This window comes from Triticum aestivum, chromosome 5B, assembly GCF_018294505.1.
Source record: "Triticum aestivum cultivar Chinese Spring chromosome 5B, IWGSC CS RefSeq v2.1, whole genome shotgun sequence".
Lineage (NCBI taxonomy): Eukaryota > Viridiplantae > Streptophyta > Magnoliopsida > Poales > Poaceae > Triticum > Triticum aestivum.
In genome coordinates, this window is record NC_057807.1 from 547,417,828 (window position 1) to 547,442,954 (window position 25,127).

At 48.1% G+C, this 25,127-nt stretch overlaps 3 protein-coding genes and 1 non-coding gene across 7 annotated transcripts; 2 read left to right on the forward strand and 2 right to left on the reverse strand.

Moving 5' to 3' along the window:
* Positions 1 to 10,639: 10,639 nt before the first annotated feature.
* On the forward strand, positions 10,640 to 14,058 carry LOC123113101 (organic cation/carnitine transporter 7). Of its 2 annotated transcripts, none has more exons than XM_044534234.1 (6): positions 10,640 to 10,786; positions 11,399 to 11,667; positions 12,182 to 12,419; positions 12,586 to 13,123; positions 13,216 to 13,434; positions 13,516 to 14,058. In XM_044534234.1, exons 2-6 carry the CDS (start codon positions 11,399 to 11,401, stop codon positions 13,803 to 13,805), a joined length of 1,554 nt encoding a protein of 517 aa, XP_044390169.1. In that variant the 5' UTR covers positions 10,640 to 10,786; the 3' UTR covers positions 13,806 to 14,058. The 2 variants fall into 2 exon arrangements, with proteins under 2 accessions (XP_044390169.1, XP_044390170.1); XM_044534235.1 differs by having other exon boundaries at positions 13,216 to 13,418.
* Positions 14,059 to 14,349: 291 nt separating this feature from the next.
* Positions 14,350 to 14,422, reverse strand: TRNAE-CUC (transfer RNA glutamic acid (anticodon CUC)). Its single transcript has one exon. It is a non-coding gene; the product is annotated as a tRNA-Glu (tRNA).
* Positions 14,423 to 14,597: 175 nt separating this feature from the next.
* Positions 14,598 to 18,884, forward strand: LOC123113103 (protein STRUBBELIG-RECEPTOR FAMILY 5). Of its 3 annotated transcripts, XM_044534238.1 has the most exons (16): positions 14,598 to 14,788; positions 14,875 to 15,013; positions 15,160 to 15,231; positions 15,339 to 15,404; positions 15,573 to 15,644; positions 15,746 to 15,817; positions 16,031 to 16,102; positions 16,198 to 16,266; positions 16,517 to 16,582; positions 16,663 to 16,883; positions 17,013 to 17,278; positions 17,561 to 17,826; positions 17,903 to 18,023; positions 18,109 to 18,245; positions 18,322 to 18,478; positions 18,583 to 18,881. In XM_044534238.1, exons 1-16 carry the CDS (start codon positions 14,689 to 14,691, stop codon positions 18,715 to 18,717), a joined length of 2,031 nt encoding a protein of 676 aa, XP_044390173.1. In that variant the 5' UTR covers positions 14,598 to 14,688; the 3' UTR covers positions 18,718 to 18,881. The 3 variants fall into 3 exon arrangements, with proteins under 3 accessions (XP_044390173.1, XP_044390172.1, XP_044390174.1); XM_044534237.1 differs by having other exon boundaries at positions 16,663 to 17,278; positions 18,583 to 18,884; XM_044534239.1 differs by lacking the exon at positions 14,598 to 14,788 and having other exon boundaries at positions 14,950 to 15,013; positions 15,334 to 15,404; positions 18,583 to 18,880.
* A 126-nt stretch (positions 18,885 to 19,010) lies between these two features.
* Positions 19,011 to 24,641, reverse strand: LOC123113102 (TORTIFOLIA1-like protein 2). Its single transcript, XM_044534236.1, has 8 exons — positions 24,422 to 24,641; positions 23,045 to 23,804; positions 22,216 to 22,410; positions 22,035 to 22,137; positions 20,992 to 21,614; positions 19,810 to 20,505; positions 19,529 to 19,710; positions 19,011 to 19,419 (listed from the first exon to the last, which is right to left on the reverse strand). The coding sequence occupies exons 2-8, from the start codon at positions 23,669 to 23,671 to the stop codon at positions 19,359 to 19,361; spliced, it is 2,487 nt and encodes an 828-aa protein (XP_044390171.1). The 5' UTR covers positions 23,672 to 23,804; positions 24,422 to 24,641; the 3' UTR covers positions 19,011 to 19,358.
* Between the last annotated feature and the right edge of the window lie 486 nt (positions 24,642 to 25,127).

Here is a 25,127-nt window from a genome sequence, read left to right on the forward strand (position 1 = left end):
TGGGTCAAGTCAATCACATCATTCTCCTAATGATGTGATCCCGTTAATCAAATGACAACACATGTCTATGGTCAGGAAACATAACCATCTTTGATCAACGAGCTAGTCAAGTAGAGGCATACTAGTGACACTATGTTTGTCTATGTATTCACACAAGTATTATCTTTCCGGTTAATACAATTCTAGCATGAATAATAAACATTTATCATGATATAAGGAAATAAATAATAACTTTATTATTGCCTCTAGGGCATATTTCCTTCAGTCTCCCACTTGCACTAGAGTCAATAATCTAGATTACACAGTAATGATTCTAACACCCATGGAGTCTTGGTGTTGATCATGTTTTGCTCGTGGAAGAGGCTTAGTCAACCGGTCTGCAACATTCAGATCCGTATGTATCTTGCAAATTTCTATGTCTCCCACCTGGACTAGATCCCGGATGGAATTGAAGCGTCTCTTGATGTGCTTGGTTCTCTTGTGAAATCTGGATTCCTTCGCTAAGGCAATTGCTACAGTATTGTCACAAAAGATTTTCATTGGACCCGATGCACTAGGTATGACACATAGATCGGATATGAACTCCTTCATCCAAACTCCTTCATTTGCTGCTTCTGAAGCAGCTATGTACTCTACTTCACACGTAGATCCCGCCACGACGCTTTGTTTAGAACTACATCAAGTGACAGCTCCACCGTTCAATGTAAACACGTATCCGGTTTGCGATTTAGAATCGTCCGGATCAGTGTCAAAGCTTGCATTAATGTAACCATTTACGATGAGCTCTTTGTCACCTCCATATATGAGAAACATATCCTTAGTCCTTTTCAGGTATTTCAGGATGTTCTTGACCGCTGTCCAGTGATCCACTCCTGGATTACTTTGGTACCTCCCTGCTAGACTTATAGCAAGGCACACATCAGGTCTAGTACACAGCATTGCATATATGATAGAGCCTATGGCTGAAGCATAGGGAACATCTTTCATCTTCTCTCTATCTTCTGCAGTGGTCGGGCTTTGAGTCTTACTCAACTTCACAACTTGTAACACAGGCAAGAACCCTTTCTTTGCTTGATCCATTTTGAACTTCTTCAAAACTTTGTCAAGGTATGTGCTTTGTGAAAGTCCAATTAAGCGTCTTGATCTATCTCTATAGATCTTAATGCCCAATATGTAAGCAGCTTCACCGAGGTCTTTCATTGAAAAACTCTTATTCAAGTATCCTTTTATGCTATCCAGAAATTCTATATCATTTCCGATCAGCAATATGTCATCTACATATAGTATCAGAAATGCTACAGAGCTCCCACTCACTTTCTTGTAAATACAGGCTTCTCCAAAAGTCTGTATAAAACCAAATGCTTTGATCACACTATCAAAGCGTTTATTCCAACTCCGAGAGGCTTGCACCAGTCCATAAATGGATCGCTGGAGCTTGCACACTTTGTTAGCTCCCTTTGGATCGACAAAACCTTCCGGTTGCATCATATACAACTCTTCTTCCAGAAAACCATTCAGGAATGCAGTTTTGACATCCATCTGCCATATTTCATAATCATAAAATGCGGCAACTACTAACATGATTCGGACAGACTTAAGCATCGCTACGGGTGAGAAGGTCTCATCGTAGTCAACCCCTTGAACTTGTCGAAAACCTTTCGCGACAAGTCGAGCTTTGTAGACAGTAACATTACCGTCAGCATCAGTCTTCTTCTTGAAGATCCATTTATTTTCAATTGCTTGCCGATCATTGGGCAAGTCAACCAAAGTCCACACTTTGTTCTCATACATGGATCCCATCTCAGATTTCATGGCCTCAAGCCATTTTTCGGCATCTGGGCTCACCATCGCTTCTTCATAGTTCGTAGGTTCATCATGGTCTAGTAACATGACTTCTAGAACAGGATTATCGTACCACTCTGGTGCGGATTTTATTCTGGTCGATCTACGAGGTTCAGTAACAACTTGATCTGAAGTTCCATGATCATCATCATTAACTTCCTCACTAATTGGTGTAGGTGTCACAGGAACAGATTTCTGTGATGAGCTATTTTCCAATAAGGGAGCAGGTACAGTTACCTCATCAAGTTCTACTTTACTCCCACTCACTTCTTTCGAGAGAAACTCCTTCTCCAGAAAGTTTCCGAACTTAGCTACAAACGTTTTGCCTTCGGATCTGTGATAGAAGGTGTACCCAACGGTCTCCTTTGGGTATCCTATGAAGACACATTTCTCCGATTTGGGTTCGAGCTTATCAGGTTGAAGCTTTTTCACATAAGCATCGCAGCCCCAAACTTTCAGAAATGACAACTTTGGTTTCTTGCTAAACCAAAGTTCATAAGGCGTCGTCTCAACGGATTTTGATGGTGCCCTATTTAACGTGAATGCGGCCGTCTCTAAAGCATAACCCCAAAATGATAGCGGTAAATCTATAAGAGACATCATAGATCGCACCATATCTAGTAAAGTACGATTATGACGTTCAGACACACCATTACGCTATGGTGTTCTGGGTGGCGTTAGTTGCGAAACTATTCCGCATTGTTTCAAATGTAGACCAAACTCGTAACTCGAATATTCTCCTCCACGATCTGATCGTAGAAACTTTATTTTCTTGTTAAGATGATTTTCAACTTCACTCTGAAATTCCTTGAACTTTTCAAATGTTTTAGACTTATGCTTCATTAAGTAGACATAACCATATCTGCTCAAATCATCTGTGAAGGTGAGAAAATAACGATATCTGCCACGAGCCTCAACATTCATCAGACCACATACATCTGTATGTATGCTCTCCAATAAATCAGTTGCTCTCTCCATAGTACCGGAGAACGGTGTTTTAGTCATCTTGCCCATGAGGCACGGTTCGCAAGTAGCAAGTGATTCATAATCAAGTGGTTCCAAAAGTCCATCAGTATGGAGTTTCTTCATGCGCTTTACACCGATATGACCTAAACGGTAGTGCCACAAATAAGTTGCACTATCATTATCAACTCTGCATCTTTTGGCTTCAACATTATGAATATGTGTATCACTACTATCGAGATTCAATAAAAATATACCACTCTTCAAGGGTGCATGACCATAAAAGATATTACTCATATAAATAGAACAACCATTATTCTCTGATTTAAATGAATAACCGTCTCACATCAAACAAGATCCAGATATAATGTTCATGATCAACGCTGGCACCAAATAACAATTATTTAAGTCTAAAACTAATCCCGAAGGTAGATGTAGAGGTAGCGTGCCGACTGCGATCACATCGACTTTGGAACCATTTCCCACGCGCATCGTCACCTCGTCCTTAGCTAATCTTCGCTTAATCCGTAGTCCCTGTTTCGAGTTACAAATATTAGCAACAAAACCAGTATCAAATACCCAGGTGCTACTGCGAGCATTAGTAAGGTACACATCAATAACATGTATATCACATATACCTTTGTTCACCTTGCCATCCTTCTTATCCGCCAAATACTTGGGGCAGTTCCGCTTCCAGTGACCAGTCTGCTTGCAGTAGAAGCACTCAATTTCAGGCTTAGGTCCAGACTTGGGTTTCTTCTCCTGAGCAGCAACTTGTTTGCTATTCTTCTTGAAGTTTCCCTTCTTCTTCCCTTTGCCCTTTTTCTTGAAACTAGTGGTCTTGTTAACCATCAACACTTGATGCTCCTTCTTGATTTCTACCTCCGCAGCTTTTAGCATCGCGAAGAGCTCGGGAATAGTCTTTTCCATCCCTTGCATATTATAGTTCATCACAAAGCTCTTGTAGCTTGGTGGCAATGATTGGAGAATTCTGTCAATGACGCTATCATCCGAAAGATTAACTCCCAATTGAATCAAGTGATTATTATACCCAGACATTTTGAGTATATACTCACTGACAGAACTGTTCTCCTCCATCTTGCAGCTATAGAACTTATTGGAGACTTCATATCTCTCAATCCGGGCATTTGCTTGAAATATTAACTTCAACTCCTGGAACATCTCATATGCTCCATGACGTTCAAAACGTCGTTGAAGACCCGGTTCTAAGCCGTAAAGCATGGCACACTGAACTATAGAGTAGTCATCAGCTTTGCTCTGTCAGACGTTCATAACATCTGATGTTGCTCCAGCAGCAGGCCTGGCACCCAGCGGTGCTTCCAGGACGTAATTCTTCTGTGCAGCAATGAGGATAATCCTCAAGTTACGGACCCAGTCCGTGTAATTGCTATCATCATCTTTCAACTTTGCTTTCTCAAGGAACGCATTAAAATTTAACGGAACAACAGCACGGGCCATCTATCTACAATCAACATAGACAAGCAAGATACTATCAGGTAATAAGTTCATGATAAATTTAAGTTCAATTAATCATATTACTTAAGAACTCCCACTTAGATAGACATCCCTCTAATCCTCTAAGTGATTACGTGATCCATATCAACTACACCATGTCCGATCATCACGTGAGATGGAGTAGTTTCAACGGTGAACATCAATATGTTGATCATATCTACTATATGATTCACGCTCGACCTTTCGGTCTCCGTGTTCCGAGGATCTGTTATATGCTAGGCTCGTCAAGTTTAACCTGAATATTCTGCGTGTGCAACTGTTTTGCACCCGTTGTATTTGAATGTAGAGCCTATCACACCCGATCATCACGTGGTGTCTCAGCACGAAGAACTTCCGCAACGGTGCATACTCAGGGAGAACACTTCTTGATAATTTTAGTGAGAGATCATCTTAAAATGCTACCGTCAATCAAATCAAGATAAGATGTATAAAGGATAAACATCACATGCAATCAATATAAGTGATATGATATGGCCATCATCATCTTGTGCTTGTGATCTCCATCTCCGAAGCACCTCCAAGATCACCATCGTCACCGGCGCGACACCTTGATCTCCATCGTAGCATCATTGTCGTTTACGCCGTCTATTGCTTCTACGACTATCGCTACCGCTTAGTGATAAAGTAAAGCAATTACAGGGCGTTTGCATTTCATACAATAAAGCCACAACCATATGGCTCCTCCCAGTTGCCGATAACTTCGGTTACAAAACATGATCATCTCATACAATAAAATATAGCATCGCGTCTTGACCATATCACATCACAACATGCCCTGCAAAAACAAGTTAGACGTCCTCTACTTTGTTGTTGCAAGTTTTACATGGCTGCTATGGGCTTAGCAAGAACCGTTCTTACTACGCATCAAAACCACAACGATAGTTTGTCAAGTTGGTGTTGTTTTAACCTTCGCAAGGACCGGGTGTATCCACACTCGGTTCAACTAAAGTGAGAGAGACAGACACCCGCCAGTCACCTTTAAGCACGAGTGCTCGTAACGGTGAAACCAGTCTCGCGTAAGCGTACGCGTAATGTCGGTCATGGCCGCTTTATCTCACAATACCGCTGAACCAAAGTATGACATGCTGGTAAGCAATATGACTTATATCACCCACAACTCACTTGTGTTCTACTCGTGCATATGACATCTACGCATAAAACCAGGCTCGGATGCCACTGTTATGGAACGTAGTAATTTCAAAAAAATTCCTACGCACACGCAAGATCATGGTGATGCATAGCAACAAGAGGGGAGAGTATTGTCCACGTACCCTCGTAGACCGGAAGTGGAAGCGTTATGACAATGCGGTTGATGTAGTCGTACCTCTTCACGATCCGACCGATCCAAGTACCGAACATACGGCACCTCCGAGTTCAGCACATGTTCAGCTCGATGACGATCCCCGGACTCCGATCCAGCAGGGTGTCGGGGATGAGTTCCATCAGCATGACAGCATGGTGACGATGATGATGTTCTACCGATGCAAGGCTTCGCCTAAGCACCGCAACGATATGACCGGGGTGGAATATGGTGGAGGGGGGCACCGCACACGGCTAAGGAACGATCACGAAGATCAACTTGTGTGTCCTGGGGTGCCCCCCTGCCCCCGTATATAAAGGAGCAAGGGGGGAGTCCGGCCGGCCCTTGGGGCGCGCCAAGGAGGGGGGAGTCCTCCTCCTAGTAGGAGTAGGACTCCCCTTTCCTAGTCCAACTAGGAAGGGGGAAGGGGGAAGGAAAGAGGGGGAGAGGGAGAGGGAAAGAGGGGCCGCGCCCCCCTCCCCTAGTCCAATTCGGACTCCCCATGGGAGGGGGTGCGCCACCTCCTGGGCTGCTGCCCTCTCTCTCCCCTCAGGCCCACTAAGGCCCAATACTTCCCCGGGGGGTTCCGGTAACCCTTCCAGCACTCCGGTTTTCTCCGAAATCACCCGGAACACTTCCGGTGTCTGAATATAGTCGTCCAATATATCAATCTTTATGTCTCGACCATTTCGAGACTCCTCGTCATGTCCGTGATCACATCCGGGACTCCGAACAACTTTCGGTACATCAAAACATATAAACTCATAATGAAACTGTCATCGTAACTTTAAGCATGCGGACCCTACGGGTTCGAGAACTATGTAGACATGACCTAGAACTGTTTTCGGTCAATAACCAATAGCGGAACCTGGATGCTCATATTGGCTCCTACATATTCTACGAAAATCTTTATCGGTCAGACCGCATAACAACATACGTTGTTCCCTTTGTCATCGGTATGTTACTTGCCCGAGATTCGATCGTCGGTATCTCAATACCTAGTTCAATCTCGTTACCAGCAAGTCTCTTTACTTGTTCCGTAATACATCATCTCATAACTAACTCATTAGTTTCAATGCTTGCAAGGCTTAAGTGATGTGCATTACCGAGAGGGCGCAGAGATACCTCTTCGACAATCGGAGTGACAAATCCTAATCTCGCAATACGCCAACCCAACAAGTACCTTCGGAGACACCTGTAGAGCACCTTTATAATCACCCAGTTACGTTGTGACGTTTGGTAGCACACAAAGTGTTCCTCCGGTAAACGGGAGTTGCATAATCTCATAGTCATAGGAACATGTATAAGTCATGAAGAAAGCAATAGCAGAAAACTAAACGATCAAGTGCTAAGCTAACGGAATGGGTCAAGTCAATCACATCATTCTCCTAATGATGTGATCCCGTTAATCAAATGACAACACATGTCTATGGTCAGGAAACATAACCATCTTTGATCAACGAGCTAGTCAAGTAGAGGCATACTAGTGACACTCTGTTTGTCTATGTATTCACACAAGTATTATGTTTCCGGTTAATACAATTCTAGCATGAATAATAAACATTTATCATGATATAAGGAAATAAATAATAACTTTATTATTGCCTCTAGGGCATATTTCCTTCATCAACTACTCCCTCCTCGTCATGGATAGCACCGGGATGATGAAGATGGCCTCCGGTGATGGGATCCCCCTCCGGCAGGGTGCCGGAACAGGGTCCCGGTTGGTTTTTGGTGGCTACAGAGGCTTGCGGCGGCGGAACTCCCGATCTATCTTCTATTCTGGAAGTTTTTGGGTACAAGAGTATATATGGGTGCAGGGGGTACGTCAGAGGAGCTACGGGGGCCCCACGAGGCAGGGGGGCGCCTAGGGGGGGCACCCTCGTGGGCAGCCCGTATCTCCCCTGACGTGCACTCCAAGTTCCCTGGGTTGCTTTCCTTCCAAAAATAACTTCTCCAGTTGATTTCGTTCTGTTTTGACTCCGTCTGATATTCCTTTTCCTCGAAACACTGAAATAGGCATAAAACAGTAAATCTGGGCTGGGCCTCCGGTTAATAGGTTAGTCCCAAAAATAATATAAAAGTGGATAATAAAGCCCAATATTGCCTAAAACAGTAGATAAAGTAGCATGGAGCAATAAAAAATAATAGATACGTTGGAGACGTATCAGCAGCCCAGCCCGACGACCCGGCCCTAGCCCGGCCCGAAAAACCTGGGCCGGGCCGGGCCGGGCTTGACACTCGGGGCGGGCTTGGGCTTTGTTTTGTAGCCCGAAAGGTAGTTCGGGCCGAGCTCGGGCTTCTCTTTTTCTATTTTTCGGGCTGGGCTTTCAGGCTTCGGGCCGGGCTTGCACGTACACGTACTAAAAAATAGCGTTCGGGCCGGGCTTTCAGGCTTCGGGCTTGATTTTGGGCCGGGCTCGGGCTTGAAATCAGGGAGTAATCAGGCTTCGGGTCGGGCTCGGGATTGAGAAATGAAGGCCGGGCTTTTACAAGCCCGACCCAAAACCTGGCCCAGCCCGACGTTTGCCCAAGTTTAGGCGCAGGTAATCTGCTGGGAGCCTGGGATGGTGGCGATCGAATTAATGGAGCATGAGAGGGTTGGCACCTGCACCATCGCGCGAGCTCGACGAGGTGGGAGGCAGGAACTCACCAGCATATCGGGTGCGGAAGAGTAATAGGATCTGGCTTCGTCCAGCATGAAGAAGCGACAAGAGGAGGCAGCGGCGTCGTGGGTGGATGGAGGCACCGATGTCGTGGTGGCACAGGTAATCTGCTGGGAGCCTGGGACGGTGGCGATCGAATTAGTGGAGCATGAGAGGGATGGCACCTGCACCATCGCACGAGCCCGACAAAGGTGAGAGGCGGGAACTCACCAACATACGGGGTGCGGAAGAGCAATAGGATCTGGCTTCGTCCAACACGAAGAAGCGACAGGAGGAGGCAGCAGCGTCGTGGGTCGCTGGAGGCACCAATGTCGTGGTGGCGCAGGTAATCTACTGGGAGCCTAGGACGATGGTGATCGAATTAGTGGAGCATGAGAGGGTTGGCACCTGCACCACCGCGCGAGCCCAACGAGGTGGGAGGCGGGAACTCACCAGCGTATGGGGTGCGGAAGAGCAATAGGATTTGGCTTCGTTTAGCATGAAGAAGCGATAGGAGGAGGCAGCGGCGTCGTGGGTGGCTGGAGGCACTGATGTCGTGGTGGCGCATGTAATCTGCTGGGAGCCTGTGATAGTGGCAATCGAATTAGTGGAGCATGAGAGGGTTGGCACCTGCACCATCGCGCGAGCCCGACGAGGTGGGAGGCGGGAACTCACCAGCGTACGGGGTGCGAAAGAGCAATAGGATCTGGCTTCGTCAAGCACGAAGAAGCGACATGAGGAGGCAGCGGTGTTGTGGGTGGCTGGAGGCACCAATATCATGGTGCCGTAGGTAATCTGTTGGGAGCCTGGGATGATGGCAATCGAATTAGTGGAGCATGAGAGGGTTGGCACCTGCACCATCGCACGAGCCCGACGAGGTGGGAGGCGGGAACTCACCAGCGTACGGGGTGCGGAAGAGCAATAGGATCTGGCGGCAACGGGCGCAGCTAGGGTTCGCCGCCTCGTGAGAGAGCAGAGGTCGGGAAAGAGAGAAGTCGTGCATTTGTTTCTTCGTAGAGGCGTCATCGCTTAACATGATTCATAGGATGGGTTGTGCGGTAGAGGGAGAAGGCTCAGTTAACTTACGGTATCCGTTTCGGCCTCGGGAGTAGCTGCCTACAGGACAGCTAGCCCACGATTCTGCAATTGTGTGGACCAGGCATGAGCGAACAGCAGATCAGACGGCCAGAATGCAAAGATCACAAAAATAGATGGCTAGAAATGCTTAGCGCGTGAGAAGGCTCAATTTAGGTTCAAATTTACTGTCCTTAATGTTCCACGAAGAAGGGGTTGAAGGTGGGGAACCATTATATGACTCAAACAAGAGTAGGGACATACATAGGTGTGTTTTCTTTCTTCCCGAGAAAAAAAGGCTCCAAGGCATTTATGGTTTCCCTGCCTCCCGTCAGTGTCGCCGTCATCTACCTCGTCCCTTATGGCCTTACGGCCATGGAAGCGTAGTGGATCTCGGCTCATGCGACAGGAGGGCTCATGCTTCATTTTAGGTGCTATTTTAGTATGTTTAGGTTTTGTGTGCTGCTCGGGAAGGAGAGGCGGCGACGAGTCCCGGAGGCGCATCTTGTGTCGTTGGAGGGCGTGTGAAGGTGTGTCTCTGACGGATGTCACGGGATTCGATCGATGCTTGTCTTAGGTGGATCTGTGTTGATCCGGTCCTTGTTCGCTTGCGTTCATGTGTCTACAGGTTAAATCCTTCCGATCTACGCTTCTCTTCATCGATGACGGTTGTTGTTCTGTTGCGCTGACCCTTTGGGGTCTTAGCACGATGTCTTCCCGATTGTCTGCGGGTTAAATCCTTCCGATCTATGTTTCTCTTCATCGATGACGGTTGTTGTTCTGATGTGCTGGCCCTTTGGGGCCTTAGCACGATGGCTCCCAATTGTCTGCTACAACAAGGTTTTCCATACTCCATATAGGGAAGGTAATGATGGTGACGCGCCTTTGGTTCGTTCTAGTGCTTGTAGTCGTCGCTAGGTGGTCTTTTACTCCTCCTGTTCTTTGTAATGTCATGATGTTTAATTAATATTAGATCAGAATTTTTCAAAAAAAAAGGGGTAGACACGTAGAGTTTTATTGTATGAAATACATTGACATTTTTGGAGGCCTCCAAATGCAAAATTCAAAATTCATGAAAATTCTCATCCTTACAATCCAAAAAATTATATAAAAAAAACAAATATAGATGAAGGCATAATGCACAAATGTGTAAATTTCATGATGAAATACGTTGAAACGAGGGTTATGCAAAAAGAAATATGATAGGAGTACTATTCATCCCTCCAGACCATCCTTAGGCGTAAAGCACACTCATGATAACCGCTACTTAGGCGTAAAACGGACGTTTTCTTTCCATTTTCGTCGTCTCAGAAAAAAAAAGAGGGAAAAATTACGAGCCGCCAACACCCGACCCGGCCGTCGCGTCCGTTCCCGACGACTTCCTGGCCGCGCCGGCGCCGGCCCTCCTCCTACCTACCCCGACGAGGTACTCCTCCCCGCCGAGCTCCCTCCACCCCTCCCCGTATCCCACTCTCTCCGCCCCAGCCGCCGCGCTCCGTCCTCGTAACACGCTCCATTTGAGCCGGTTCCCGTCCGGCGACGCGCTGCCGGCCCCAGCGAGCAGTCCGGCCTGAATGCGCGACCTGTTAAGCCGAGGATCCGTGGCCCAGACATGAGGCCTAGGTTGCCTAGATTTATAAATCTGATCCGGTGGTCTGGTTATCTTTCTGTTAGCTGTTGACTGTTTGGGAAGCTAACTGAAAATCGTTGGGTTAGTCTGTCATCCATTGTTTTCCTCTGGCACTACAACTTAGGTCTCTATCTGTGTTGAGCAGGGGGGCTGTCTACACTCTGATAGCACGAATCCCAGACAGCAGAGTGTTGGTTGGTGCTGTCTGGAATTTGCTGTCTTTTTGGATTATCAAATCGGATAAATATGGTCCTTAAGCTTAAGCTTATTTTTACTTCTGATGGAGGACCCCAGACAGCACGAATCCCATTTTATTTCTGGCGCAAAAAGACTTCTTTGCCAATGCAGCATGATAACAAACATGAAACCGGTTAATCCATGTATCGTGGCTGTTTGCTTATTTTTCAGATGGAGGACGGTGTGTCAACTTATACTGTCGATGAGGCGCTTGTGTCCATGGGGTTTGGAAAGTTCCAAGCGTTCGTGCTTGCCTATTCCGGGATGGCCAAGATCTCAGAGGCGATGGAAATGATGCTTCTGTCGTTTGTTGGGCAGTCGGTTCACGCTGAATGGGGGCTTTCTGCACAGGAAGAGAGTTTCATCACAAGTGTTGTATTTTTAGGGATGCTTGTGGGAGCATACTGCTGGGGCTTAGTTTCGGACAACTATGGGAGAAGGTAGGTCCTTCCCTGCTTCTCCATTGTTTATTTATTGGAAATTTGTCTTTCAAATACATTCACCCTAACAGCGGAATTTATGCTGTGGAATTTAGCTAGGCATACACAATTGAGCCAAGTAATGTTTTGGAATGATGCTTCATTAATACTATGGGCATAAATATATAATCTTTCACTTGATAACTTTAGTCTAGTTTAGTTGAGTTTGACTAATTAGGATGTCTTCCAGGAGAGGCAGGCTAATATAATCCCTGTCTATGGTAGAGCTTGCCGGCGCGATAACTCTCAAGTTTAGAGCCTAGAGGTTGCTACATATGGGATGTAGGTTGGGAATCTCCATACCAGACTAGTTACATTGAATCTGCATACCAGACTAGTTAAGTTTAACTAATTAAGATGTCTTCTGGGAGAGGCAAATAAATACATTTTTAGGATATCTATTTTTGTCTGTAGTTCATATTTTACATGCTGTAAGTATTTTCTTCCTCATTGTTGCTACTTCGTACTTCTCCAGGGTTGGGTTCAACTTCACAGCCCTTGTAACCGGTGGGGCTGGTCTTCTCAGTGCCTTCGCGCCAAACTATTCATCTTTGATTGTACTAAGATTTTTTGTTGGTGTTGGACTGGGTGGTGGACCAGTTCTATCTTCTTGGTTTCTAGAGTTTGTCCCTGCTCCTAACCGAGGAACTTGGATGGTTATCTTCTCAGCATTTTGGACCATTGGCACAATACTGGAAGCTTCGCTTGCTTGGGTAAGTTCCTACATTTTTGCAAAAGTAATACCATTGTCTGAGTGATCTAGTGAAATTCTTGTTGGCACAATAGATCAAACCACACAAGCATTCACTCTAATTTGTAACTGTACTATTTAAAAAACAGACACGGCAATTTGCAGGCACTAATCCGCTTAATTTGCAGGCTGTGATGCCAGCTTTTGGCTGGAGGTGGCTGCTAGCGCTCTCATCATTGCCATCATTTGCCCTACTACTCTTCTACCCATTGACACTCGAGTCACCAAGATACCTATGCATGAAGGGCAGAATAGCTGATGCAGTGCATGTTATGGAAACAATGGCACGAGTAAACCGTGTAGCTCTCCCTTCTGGACGACTTAGTGCTGGCCATCGAGTGGAGCTCCACGAGATGGCAGATTCCGCAGAATCTGCGCAGTTGGTTTCAGCTAGGAAAAGCAACCCTGTCGATCACGCCAGCAAACCTGGGATTGGGGGCCTGAATGCCATCTTAAGGCTTTTGTCCCCAAATCTAATTAGATCGACTCTTCTTCTTTGGACTGTCTTTCTCGGTCTCGCCTTCTTGTACTACGGTCTTGTTCTGCTAACCTCGGAGCTGAGTCATGGAAATAGGATCTGTGGCTCAGAAGGAGCAGTAACAGCTGAAACAACCCACTCAACTGATGTTAATCTCTACAGGAATGTATTCATCACTAGCTTTGGAGGTATATATGCTTTCTCCTATGGCCAATCATTTTTCCTTTAACCTATCCTTCCCAGAGTATCCTTCTCATTCATATCATGTTGATCGACGCAGAGGTTCCCGGCCTTATTCTGTCGGCCGCCATCGTGGACAAGTTCGGACGCAAGCTCTCAATGTCCTCGATGCTTTACGTCAGTTGCCTGTGCATAGCTCCTCTCATGTTCGCTCAGACGGAATCCCTGACGACCATCTTCCTGTTTGGAGCGCGCATCTGCATCTCCGCCAGCTTCATCGTGCTGCACATCTACGCCCCCGAGGTTTGTTCATGCCATGGTAGTAGTGCCCTCTAACTCTGTTAAACCTCTTTGGTCAAACGTCTTACACCGTCACGTCTTACACCGTCGTCCCCTGCAGATATACCCGACAGCCGTGAGGGCGACGGGCGTGGGGTTCGCGAGTTCCATCGCCCGCTTCGGGGGGATCCTGTGCCCGCTCGTGGCCGTCGGGCTGGTGCACGCATGCCACCAGACCGCGGCCATCGCGGTGTTCATCACGGTGATGCTCGTGTCGGCCGTGGCCGTGTCCTACTTCCCCCTGGAGACGAGCGGGCGGAAGCTGAGCGACCACATCGCGGCGTAGAGCGCGGCCACCTGACAATGACATTGCCGCAGCTGCTATTGCCGCTGTCGGCATTAGACTCCTGAGATACACAGGATCCTGCAGAGCTGGCTCCAGGGATGGAAGCCGTTGAGTTTCCTTCCTTATTTTAGGCCATTGTTTCCCTCTGCAAGAGCATACATATATAGAGAGAATAGAAAGGGAAGGAGTAAAGTTGATTTCGAGTTCTGGATGTTGTTGTGGAATTACACTGGTTTCAGTAGATGATATGTACGATGATATTGTGACTTTTTCGAGGGGAAAATACAACGCTGATAATCTGAAATGTCCGTTTTTGCACGCGGTCTGCATTTGTTTTTTATCCAAATATACCACCTGCTTCATCTAGCAGAGAAATTAGTCTCTGCATTTTGTCCATCAATCTGTGCATTCCTCCATTATCATAATTCTTGCTCTCAGCTTAATATGTGCACGCAAATATGCTCTCTGACTCCTGCCATATGATGTATCTCTCCCTACTTGCAAAAAAACACATGCTTATTCACATGATTAAAAATCTAAGAGAAAATTTTCTTGTAAAGAACGTAATTAGAGAATGTTGCATTTCTACAGTAGAAAAAATAAAAAGGTTTCCGTCGCCGGGACTTGAACCCGGGTCTCTCGGGTGAGAGCCGAGTATCCTAACCACCTAGACTACGACGGAGCTTATTGATGGTAATCTGAGATAGCTTGTCTATCGATTGGACCAAGGCAGGTGAGACGCCCCATGGGAAATGGGACCTTCAAAACGGGGGGCTTCCCGCCACTCTCGCCGCCCGGCCGGCGCCATCATCCCCACCCTCCTCCCGCCTCCCTCCCAATTTTAGAAACCCCCATCCACATGCCCACACGCGAGAGGAGGGGTGACCTCCTCCTGCATGCCCCCTGACACGCCTCCCTCCCTCGCTTGGTCGTCCCCGTCCACCCGCCATGGCCCGTCCACGGCGGCCGGTACCCGGCGGCCTCGCCGCCCTCCTCCTCCTCTCCGCGGCGGTCGCCGTCGCGGTGGCCAAGACCGACCGGGCCGACGGTGAGCGAGAGAGAGATCGGGGAATTTCCCCTCCCGTTTCCTGTCTTCAGAACATTTTGTGACGTTTGCCCGCCCTGTTTCGTCAGTGGAGGCGCTGAACGTGCTCTTCACCAGCATGCACAAGCCGTCCAAGCTGGACAACTGGAAGGCAGACGGCGGCGACCCCTGCGACGACGACGACGGCTGGCGAGGGGTCGACTGCAGCGACAACTCCGTCACCAAAATGTAATAACCGCCAAACAACGGGGACCGAACCACCAAACCAAACTTCTTGCTCAAGACCATTGTGAAACCCCAAGCCCCCCTTCTTCCTCACACAGAATGTAATTAACAGCTTCGTTTTTCTGGCTTGACCGTTCTGCATGGAGCAGTGACCTCTCGGGGCTCGACCTCACCGGCAACCTCGGCTTCCAGCTGTCCAGCCTCAAATCGGTAACCAAATTGTGAGTCATGCCCAACTGTGAACCCGAACCTCCTCTCCGGTCCATCGACCGCCGCCGCCCTTGGTTGCGCAACTTAGTTCAGCTTTCCCTTCTTTTGCGTAGCACAGCGATGTGAGCGACAACAAGCTCAGCGGCGAGATCCCCTACGCGCTCCCGCCCAACCTGGTTCAGCTGTGAGTTCATTCTCCTGGGTTTTTTTTTTTGCCTTCCAGTGGTCGGACCCTTCCCTGGACCCTGCGCAAGCGGGAGCTACATGCACCAGGTTGCCCTTCCATGGTTGCTGTTGCCACGGGCAACCCCATTAGTTAGACCAGTGCGTTTTATCATATGTTGTGATGCAGAAATCTGCAAGGGAATGCGTTTACCGGCGGGATTCCTTGGTCGGTATCTCAGATGTCTGATCTGGAGACACTGTAAGAATCTATTTCATGCTGCTGTCTTTTTTTTTTCTTTTCATGATGATTGTTTTTCTTGATTGAATCGGTCACCAAACCGCCTTTTCAACGGACCGCAGAAACGTCGGTAGCAATCACTTAAACGGGCAGTTGACCGACATGTTCTCGCAACTTCCAAAGCTCTCGAAAATGTAAGTTAAGCAAAATCAGATTCACAGTCCATTGTAGCTAGCATCTCTTCACAAATTTACCACAGTTTTTACTACTAGTTTGTATATAATGTCACGGCAACAGAGATGAGGTTGTGATGCTTGACTTCTTTTTCCGGTCAAATGCATATGCTTGATTTGCTCGGAGCTTATTAATTTTCTTCTGATAGTAAGCAATTCTATTTGTGTCATCAGGGATCTCTCTGACAACCGCTTGTCCGGTAACCTGCCCCAGAGTTTCCAGCACCTCACAGGCCTCAAGACGCTGTAAGGCAACCGGATTCTTAGGAACTTCACTGGCTATTTCTCCTTTGCATCAACAAATGACTGTCAATCTTTTCAAAATATATATATGTATCCAGGAACTTGGAGAGCAACCAGTTCACTGGCGATGTTGACGTTCTGGCCAAACTTTCTTCTCTGGAGGATCTGTAAGTATACCCCGAGTAAACACTGCCATCGCAAACCAATTTTATCGCCACGGTTAAAAGTGCATGCTTCTGGTTAATTACTTCAACCTGGAAATGCAAAAGAAGCAGTGTTGTTAATATAAATGCATGTAAAAATAATTCTTAACTTTGCTTAGTCTACTTGAAAAGTTACTGATTCAGATCCATATATTTGCATGAGTATGATGATTCAGAACTAAGCTAGAACGGTTTTCCTCCCTTTGTGCTCAAGGAATCTGCAGAACAACAAGTTCACCGGGTGGATTCCAAGTAAACTGAAAAAAATCGACAGCCTCAAGTGAGTGGTACCTGCACCCAACATTGCTCCTTTTGCACCACAATTTCATGAGTTCTGACAGTGCTAACTACATTCTCAAGGACTGGTGGGAACCAGTGGTCATCCGGGTCGGCTCCTCCCGGCATGGAGAAGGGGTCTTCGGCGGGAGCCTCATCGAGCGAAGGGAGTGACGTCGGGATCAACGGTTTCTTTATCGGAGCAATGGTCATAGCTGTGCTCCTTGCAGCCGTTATTCTCTTGTCAGTGTTGCAGATGAAGCGATCCTCTCCCGTCTCGTCTCATTACTACATGGACGAGTCAGGTCAGAACCGACAGTTTACGTTCCTTTCGACAAGAGCACGTCTACTGATGCAACCACCAGTAGTAGTGTCTGCAGGTACTTGTACATTTTGGCTTTGGGCAATAAGGTTTCTTGTCTTCCGTTTTGCAGGCCATTCTTCAATAGTCAGCATAAAGCCGCTGGAGAAATCGACGTCGATTGACAGTGTAACGCTGCCTTCTGTGCCTTACAAGACGATGAACGACAACAAGTATCAGATAATGCTAAACAATTCTAGGCGGATCTTGGAACCGATCAGCCTGGTGACCTACTCGTCGTCGGAGCTACAAGCGGCCACTGGCAACTGGCACAGTAGCAGGATAATAGGCCAGGGAATGGTCGGTCGGGTTTACAAGGCGAAATATGCCAACGGACAGGTACGTCCTCATGATTTCCCTCCAAATTCAGAGAAAAAATAAACTATCCCACAGTATCATCTCGAGAAGTCAACGTTGCCTAGAACTTAAGTTTCATCTACAAAATGGTGTCAGATATGCATATAAAACATGTTGCAGCCAAATGCTGTTGAACTGAATGTTTTTGGCAGTTTATTTCTGTCAAGCGGCCTGAAGAAAAATGGTTGGAGAGAGTCAAGAGGCCTGGACATGATGACCATGTCCCATAATCGAAGCTTATTGTTTACCATGATGATTTTTCAGGTGCTGGCTATCAAGAAGTTTGATCCGCTGAGCTTCTCGGAGAGAAGCGACTTTGTGGAGCTTGTCACCTGCATTTCCAGGCTGCGCCAACCGAGCATCTGTGAGATTGTGGGCTACTGCGCGGAGCCCGGGCACTACATCATGGTGTATGAGCACCATATGAACGGGTCCCTCTATCAGTTCCTCCATTTGTCAGACGATTACAGCAAGCCTCTCACCTGGGATACCCGCGTTCGGATCGCTCTCGGTACAGCTCAGGCTCTGGAGTAAGTTGACAAGCAACACTGAAGCATACTCAGTTCATAAGATAATTAAGATGCTAAAGGTTTTGTTTCTGTTTAGGTACCTGCATGAGATCTGCTCGCCTCCGATCATCCACAAGAACATAAAGTCATCCAATGTCTTGCTCGACGCCGACCTCAACCCTCACCTCTCCGACTGCGGCCTCGCATTCTTCTACGAGGTTTGCTTGTTTGCGCCATGAGACAACGATTTTTGCTTGCTCGTAGAATGAGGGCAAAATCTTCCGACATGGAAATTCTCTGCAGGATCCAAACGAGAGCTTGGGGCCAGGGTACAGTCCCCCGGAGTGCACAAGGCCATCGGGTTACACGATGAAGAGCGACGTGTACAGCTATGGTGTGGTCATGCTCGAGCTATTAACCGGCCGGAAGTCCTACGATAGGTAAAGCAAGCAGTTGTTTCCTGCAAAATTCCTGTGAACTGAAATGGTAATATGTGAGCTGTTGTCTGATCCCCAGCTCAAAGCCGACAAATGAGCAGTCCTTGGTCAAGTTTGTGACGCCGCAGCTCCACGACAGCGACGCCCTGGGATCGGTGGCAGACCCGGCCCTGCGCGGCCTGTACCCGCCCAAGGCGCTGTCCCGCTTCGCCGACGTGATCGCCCGCTGCGTCCAGGTTCAGCCCTCTCACTGAAATCCTTAGAGAAACTGATCAGTTCTCACATGTAAAAAAATAAATCTGAAAACTGCTCTTTGTTGGTGGCTGCAAAATGCCTGCAGTCTGACCCGCAGCTCCGGCCGCGCATGTCGGAGGTGTCGCAGGAGCTCACCGGCTGCGTCCAGCGCAGCGCCAGCAGCAGGAGGGGCGGCTTCCTCTACAGCGCGTCGATGCGCAGCGACGTCTCGGATTGGTGATGCCCGTCCATCTGAACATACTTACTAGAACAGCGTGTGAGGGTAAGCAACACTGGTTAAGCTAGACAATGTAAAAAGTGAGTGTATGTGAGTGTGGGTGCTACATTTTTCTACTGTGGTGAAATGAGTCATGTTTGAAAATGTGGTGAACATGTAACTGCACTGAGTCCTTCTCTCCCCGTGTGTTTACCCATGTAAAGAGAGCACATGTAAGCAAGTCTGATACTTCACTGAAAAGAAAGCATAAGTAGGTACTAACATCAAAGATCATCAGCACTGACATTCTGATCACATCATAGAACTCACAAGCTCGTTGATCGCCTCTCGCGAGAGAGCAAACACCACACAAGGCAAGCGCCGTCTCGGCATCCTTCTTCTAATACACAATGACACGCACCACGACGAGTGTTCGAGAAAAGAAAAGGAAAAAGGCTCAAACAACCAGCACCTCTTCTGAGACCTAGTACACATATGATTAGCTAGCAAACCACTACTACTGACTTGCATACGGTAATCGTGCCCTAGTATGCATCGTCGCGACAAGAAAAGAAAACAATCTCACTAGAACACCACTGCAAGGGCATTGCTTGATGCCTCAACACACACTAGGGTCTAGGGTCACATCACAAGGGAGAAGTACTTCACATCGCGGTGGCCATGACGACGGATTCGCTTCCCCTGGATACTCTGGTTGAGATTTTCCTGCAACAGCAGAATGGGTGCATCCATCAGTAAGACAGGAAACCAAAGTTGGGTGGCACAAACTGGTGGAGTGGATTACTAGTCACTGTCCATGGATGATGTGGATTACCTGCATGGGGCGGCCTCACAGGCCTTGGTCAGTTTAAATGCAAGCTGCAAGATGGCGATTCTGACGGCTGGTTCTGTGGATCCGCTGGTTGCTGCTTCCTCCAGTGCAGAAAGGAACTCCCTCTGTGCTCTCGCGGATACAAAGACTTGGCTCGGCTTGTAAACCGTGCTTAGATCCACCACCTGGGCGGACACACACAAATCAGCAAATGCACAACTGTAGTTCTTCAGACATGGAGATGATTGCAGGTATAAACAGATTGCTACTAGTACTTAGCTTACCTGCTGAATCCAAGGTAGGGCCAGGTCAAATAACTTTGTGTCAAGGAACTGCCCAGCAATAACCCTTAAAAGTTCATTTGCCGTTTCGCGCGACAACTTGTCAAGAACAGGCCCAGTTCTGTCCATCAGGTCAATCAGATCATCAGAATCACCATAGCTAAGGGCTTCAGCATATGCAGGCTCCATGCCGTCAGCACCGCGAAACTCGCCAGCCTGATTAGAAGCACACAATGCATTTTGCAGGTCAGGCTGATCACATGGACCCAATGGAACCGGGAAGGCCCCCTTGACCCCAGATGCGCGACTCCTCACTGAACTTGGAATGTAACTTTCCTCTGAGCTCCCAGCCCCAGGCTTCATAACTCTGTTACGAGCATGGGCCTTCAGAAACTCATGACCCTCTTTTACGCAAGTGCTCGTGCCCTTAGATGGTAGATCGTGAGCCCACTTCTTCTCTTGTTTCAAATGAGGAATTGTTGGTGGCCTAAAGTTGGCATCAACGGATGATCTTGGTGTCGAATTAGAAAGCCTGGGTGAAGAAGAGACACTCTGGTTCTTAAAACCCTTGGAGCCAGGAAGTTGATAGCGGCTTTCACTCTGAGTGATTGTATACACAGTTTTGTCTACAGCATACTCCAAATTGTGTACTTTTGAGTTCAGCACTGACATGTTCTCCACAGAATTCGACATGAACTCCTACAAGAAACAGGTGAAGAAAAGTAAGTGCGCTGTTGCTCCACAGTAGTTAGTACAAAAAAGGTGCTTGGGAAGGCAATTCTTTGCAGTTCATCTTTACATACGTGGTTTGTTCATAAGTATTTGTATACGACACAGCATTTTTCCATGTGAAGAATATGCATTATTTTTCTATAAATGATAGATGAGAACGATAATGGTAACCATTAACGTGAATTCTTGTTCATGATTTTTATTATCAACGTGAATTGCCCTTTGTTTTGTCTAAACTGGCAATAGGCCTGTGCAGGTGCTTGAAAGGAAACAATTCATCATGTAACTAAAATAATATACATGATGTTAACTTTTGAACTAAATCGTTACTGCGCTTTACTATCAGATCACATAGATAAACATTGTGTAAATTGGGCAAGTATAGAAAGGAGTTAATTCAACAAGATCAAAGAGATTTGCTTGCTTTCAACAACTAAAAGTTATGAGAATCACCTGCAAAAGATCAAAAAGATTTGCTTGCTTCCTTTCCATCTCTTGTAGTTGCTTCCTAATAAGGGCCAATTCTTTCGTCGCACTCAGGCAACAAGTATGTGTGCCATGTGAAGTGACATCTGTAACAGTGGAGTCTATGCTCTTGGTCTCTCGAGCCCTAGGGCAAAGCTCAGTGACATCTTCAGTGACTTCCAGAGCAGAGGTGACATGCTTCGTCTCATAGCTCCTGCTGGCTACTTCTGATAAAGAGGAGCATTCTTGTTTATCATCCATAGGGTCGTAGTCAGACTTGATGTCTTCATCTACAATTCCATAAGGACTTCCTTTTGTATATTTCAACATGCGGTTGCTGCCATATCCCTTTTTCCCAAGATCTGGCACTGTATTCTGTTTAGGGACTGATATCTCCACATGCCAGTCACTTGACTTCAAATGCTGCTGATTTGAGGCATTGTTTTGAGGTATCTTGTTGACAGACAATGGGGATCTCTTCTTTACTGAAGTGATAGAACTGCCACTGAGAACAGATGCTGAAGGTGTAGGATCAACTCTCCTAAAAGAAGTCGCTCTTGATCCACCATCATGTACACTTCTGGCATCATTATGGTCACCAAAAAAGTTTTCTGCCAGGGAAGAGAGAAGATTTCAGTACACATAATAGAAACAAAGCTAATTATATTAGTTGAGTTAATGCTTGAGGACAAAGTATTGCATCTGCTTTCCTGCACATTAGACTAGCCACAATGGGTAGTAACATAGAGTAGTAACATGGGCATGTTACTACTCTATGTTACTACCTCTATAGTGGGAAGTAACATATATGTGGTAACATGCAATACTTCATTTATTATGCTATAGACTCATCTTGCCTTGATATGTGTGATGTTACAGTAACTAGCTAAGTTACTAGAACCACCTCTCTCTTCATTAACTCATTGCCACATAGACAAATTTGCTGAGTTGGACTTGAAGTTACTGCTGAAGTTACTCCCACTGTGGCTAGTCTTAGACAAACAGTGAGTTATTATTAAAGGAATATATACCTTTTGTGGATGATCCAGCTTCTGAAGGTTCAGGAGTCTCGGAACCTGGGATAGTTTTCCACAACTGGATGGCATGGGTAATTGCATCACGCACCGGTTTTACCTATCATACAAAGCACAAACGTAAGTGTTGCATATGCAAAAGATGTGTCCACATCAATTTCACAATGTATGTACCTACCTTGTCAAATTTACAACGTTCAAGGGAGCGAAGGCAGGAAGTTCTGAAAGAGGCAACCAAATATCCAGAGCTGACAGCGATACTTGAAAGAGCTAGAGAAGCTGCTTTCCTTGTAGTCCAGTCACTACTCTTCAGGGAATCCATAATACTTGTTAGTGCTGATGATAAAGCCTGATCTGTAGAAGCACCTTCAGCCTACAAAAATTGGGACCACAGCAAAATAAGAACAACAACAGAAGGCTAAGGGCAGCCTCAAGTTACAACTTACGACATAAATTTGAAGATGAAGATAAATAGATAATCACTCTGCTTCTAGAATATTTCTGAATTTCCAGCAGAAAGACACCAATCATACTAGCAGTGTGAAGCATACTCGCAGTGAACAAGCAACAGCGACACCTGGATTTTCAGGGCAAGCTAGTTGTATTTTATGTGACAAACTACTGAGCAGCCATTAAATAATAGACTCTGTTATTACAAACTGCTGAGCAGCCATTAGATAGCAGCTACTCTGCTATTACAATGAAGCATGCTTCCTTCCCATGATACTAGTACTAATTACTAGTACAGCACTACTTTATAGCAATTAATGATGCATGCCATGACTACAAAATCATTCAACTACCTAGACCATGTTCTGACAAAAATGATGGACCAGAATGGCTGAACACATAAGAAACTGAAGATGATAAAAGCAAAGCTCTCATCTCAGCTAAAAAAGCAAGGTAATCATTCCAAAATATAGAGAACATATAGGCAATAGTGCTGCTAGTGCATGAAGGGGTTCACAATTACAATGCAAATATTGGTAAGAGAGCAGGAGAGGGACCTGAACAATGCTTCTGAGCAGCTCGATCACCGCGGGCTTGGCCATGAAATGCGGGTTCTTGAGGATCTTAACAACACGGACAAGCATCTGCGGCAGAACAGGGCCAGGGAAGTAGCTGCTCTCATCGATCACCTTGGCCAGGCAGAGCGCGGCCCCGGCCTGGACATACCTGTTCTGCTCGCCGAGCGACTCGAACAGCGGCCGCACCAGCGCGACCAGCGCGGCGCCGCCGTCCCCGAAGTCCCTGGCGCACGCCGAGAGGGTGCCGCAGGTGTCGACGCAGGCGTCCCGGACGACGGAGTCGGCGTCCTTGAGGCGGCGGACGACGCTGGCGACGAGCTTGGGCATGTGCGGCGCCAGCAGGGCCCCGTGCGACCGCGCCAGCGCGCCGATCGCCTTGACGCACTCCTTGCGCACCGCGCTCTTCTGGTCCGCGTCGGTGTCGACGACGCAGGAGAGGAAGGGGCCGACCATGTCCGGGGCCAGGGCGTCGACGGTGCCGTGCAGCTCGCCGAGGCCGATCTGGTAGGTGTCCCGGTCGGCGATCTTGTTGAGGGCCTGCACCAGCCTGTGCTTGAGCTCGAACGCCGCCTTGCCCTTGGACGGGGCGGCCGTGCTGGACTTCATTTCGGCGGCGGGGCGACGAACTGGCGGGGGTCGGTCTCAGTGGCGGGTGCAGAAGGGGGCGGATGCCTTCGTCTTCCCCTGGGGGTGGGGGCTGGGGGTGGTGGTAGCTCCGACGCCAGCCATGGCTTGATCCCTGCAGAGCGGTTTTGAAATCGAGCAGAGTGAGATCGATCCAGAGTTTTCAAAATTTGAACAAGTGCCAACAAATTGCCGGCAATCGTGCACCGGGATTCAGAAATCGACTGGAACTGGAACTGAAACAGGAAGCGGCCGAATCGAAACCAGGCGGACAGAAACCGCAAACGCATCATCCATCGCCGGCATGCGTATGTCGAGCTTGAGCTTGCGGTGGCGCGGTACATCCCCAAACGTACGGCTCGGCTAAACCCCTGGAAGAACCCGCCCACCCTAGCACTAGGGACCGAACGAATCTCACCGCAGAAATCTGGACCGAGCCCGCGGGGGGCAGCCCGCGAATCGGGGCACGAACCGACGAGATGACGCGGCGTTCGAAGAGGGTTCTCCCTCGCTCGAACAGAACCGCGGGCAGTAGCTATAGCGCGGAGTCGCCCGGATTCGATTCGAACCCGCCCGCCGCGCGAGCGAGCTTGCTTCCCTCTGAGCTTGGCTTGGCTTGGCTCGCGCCCCCCGGGCCGGAGGACGGAGGACGAGCTGGCTGGCGACGCGGGAGCAGAGCAGCGCCGCGGGCGAGGGGAGGGTGGAGGCAGTAGGGGAGCGGCAGGCACTTACAGCGGGAGCAGGAGCGGCGGCGGTGGCGCGCTATCCGAGCCTCCACCTCCCTCTCCGGCGCGGGAGCTGCCTGGCTGTGCCTGGGGAGAAGCCTCCGAGCCGGTCCGCCCTTCTTCCTCCCCTTCTACCACCCACCACTAGCCGCGATTTGAATTCGAACTGGGCCTGCGCCTGCGGTAACCAAGCCGAGCCAAGCGAGCGAGCGGTGAAAATGGCAGCGTGCTCTGCTGTCTCTTTTTTTTTAACCTTTTCCCGTCTTTTACTTTCCCGTGCGCCCCTCTTTTTCGGCGAGGAGGGCGGCGGCCCCGAGGCAGGTGCTGCCGCGACGACGGCTGGTCAGCTCGCCGGGGCCCGCCCGTCATGGACGCGGGGGCGCGGCAGGCCGGGATTTCGAATTTCGCGGACGACGACGACGTGGCCGCTGGGTCCCGGCCGCCGGCGACCGTGTCTGGCCGGAGAGAGAGGCAGACGACGCTCCCTCTCGTCTTGTCCTGGAGCAGGCAGGCGGGCGGGGCCCCCATGTAAGGGGCACAGCACAGTACTACTAGGTGGAATGGAATATGCCAAGGAGGAGCCAGCAGTGGAACGGAGTGATGGCACTGGGTCACGGCGGGCTCGCACAGCCTGCTTTGCCGGCCTAGGACCCGACCGCGCATTCAAATCTAAACGTCTGCCCCGGTCCGACTAAAAATGGTTAAATGGAGTA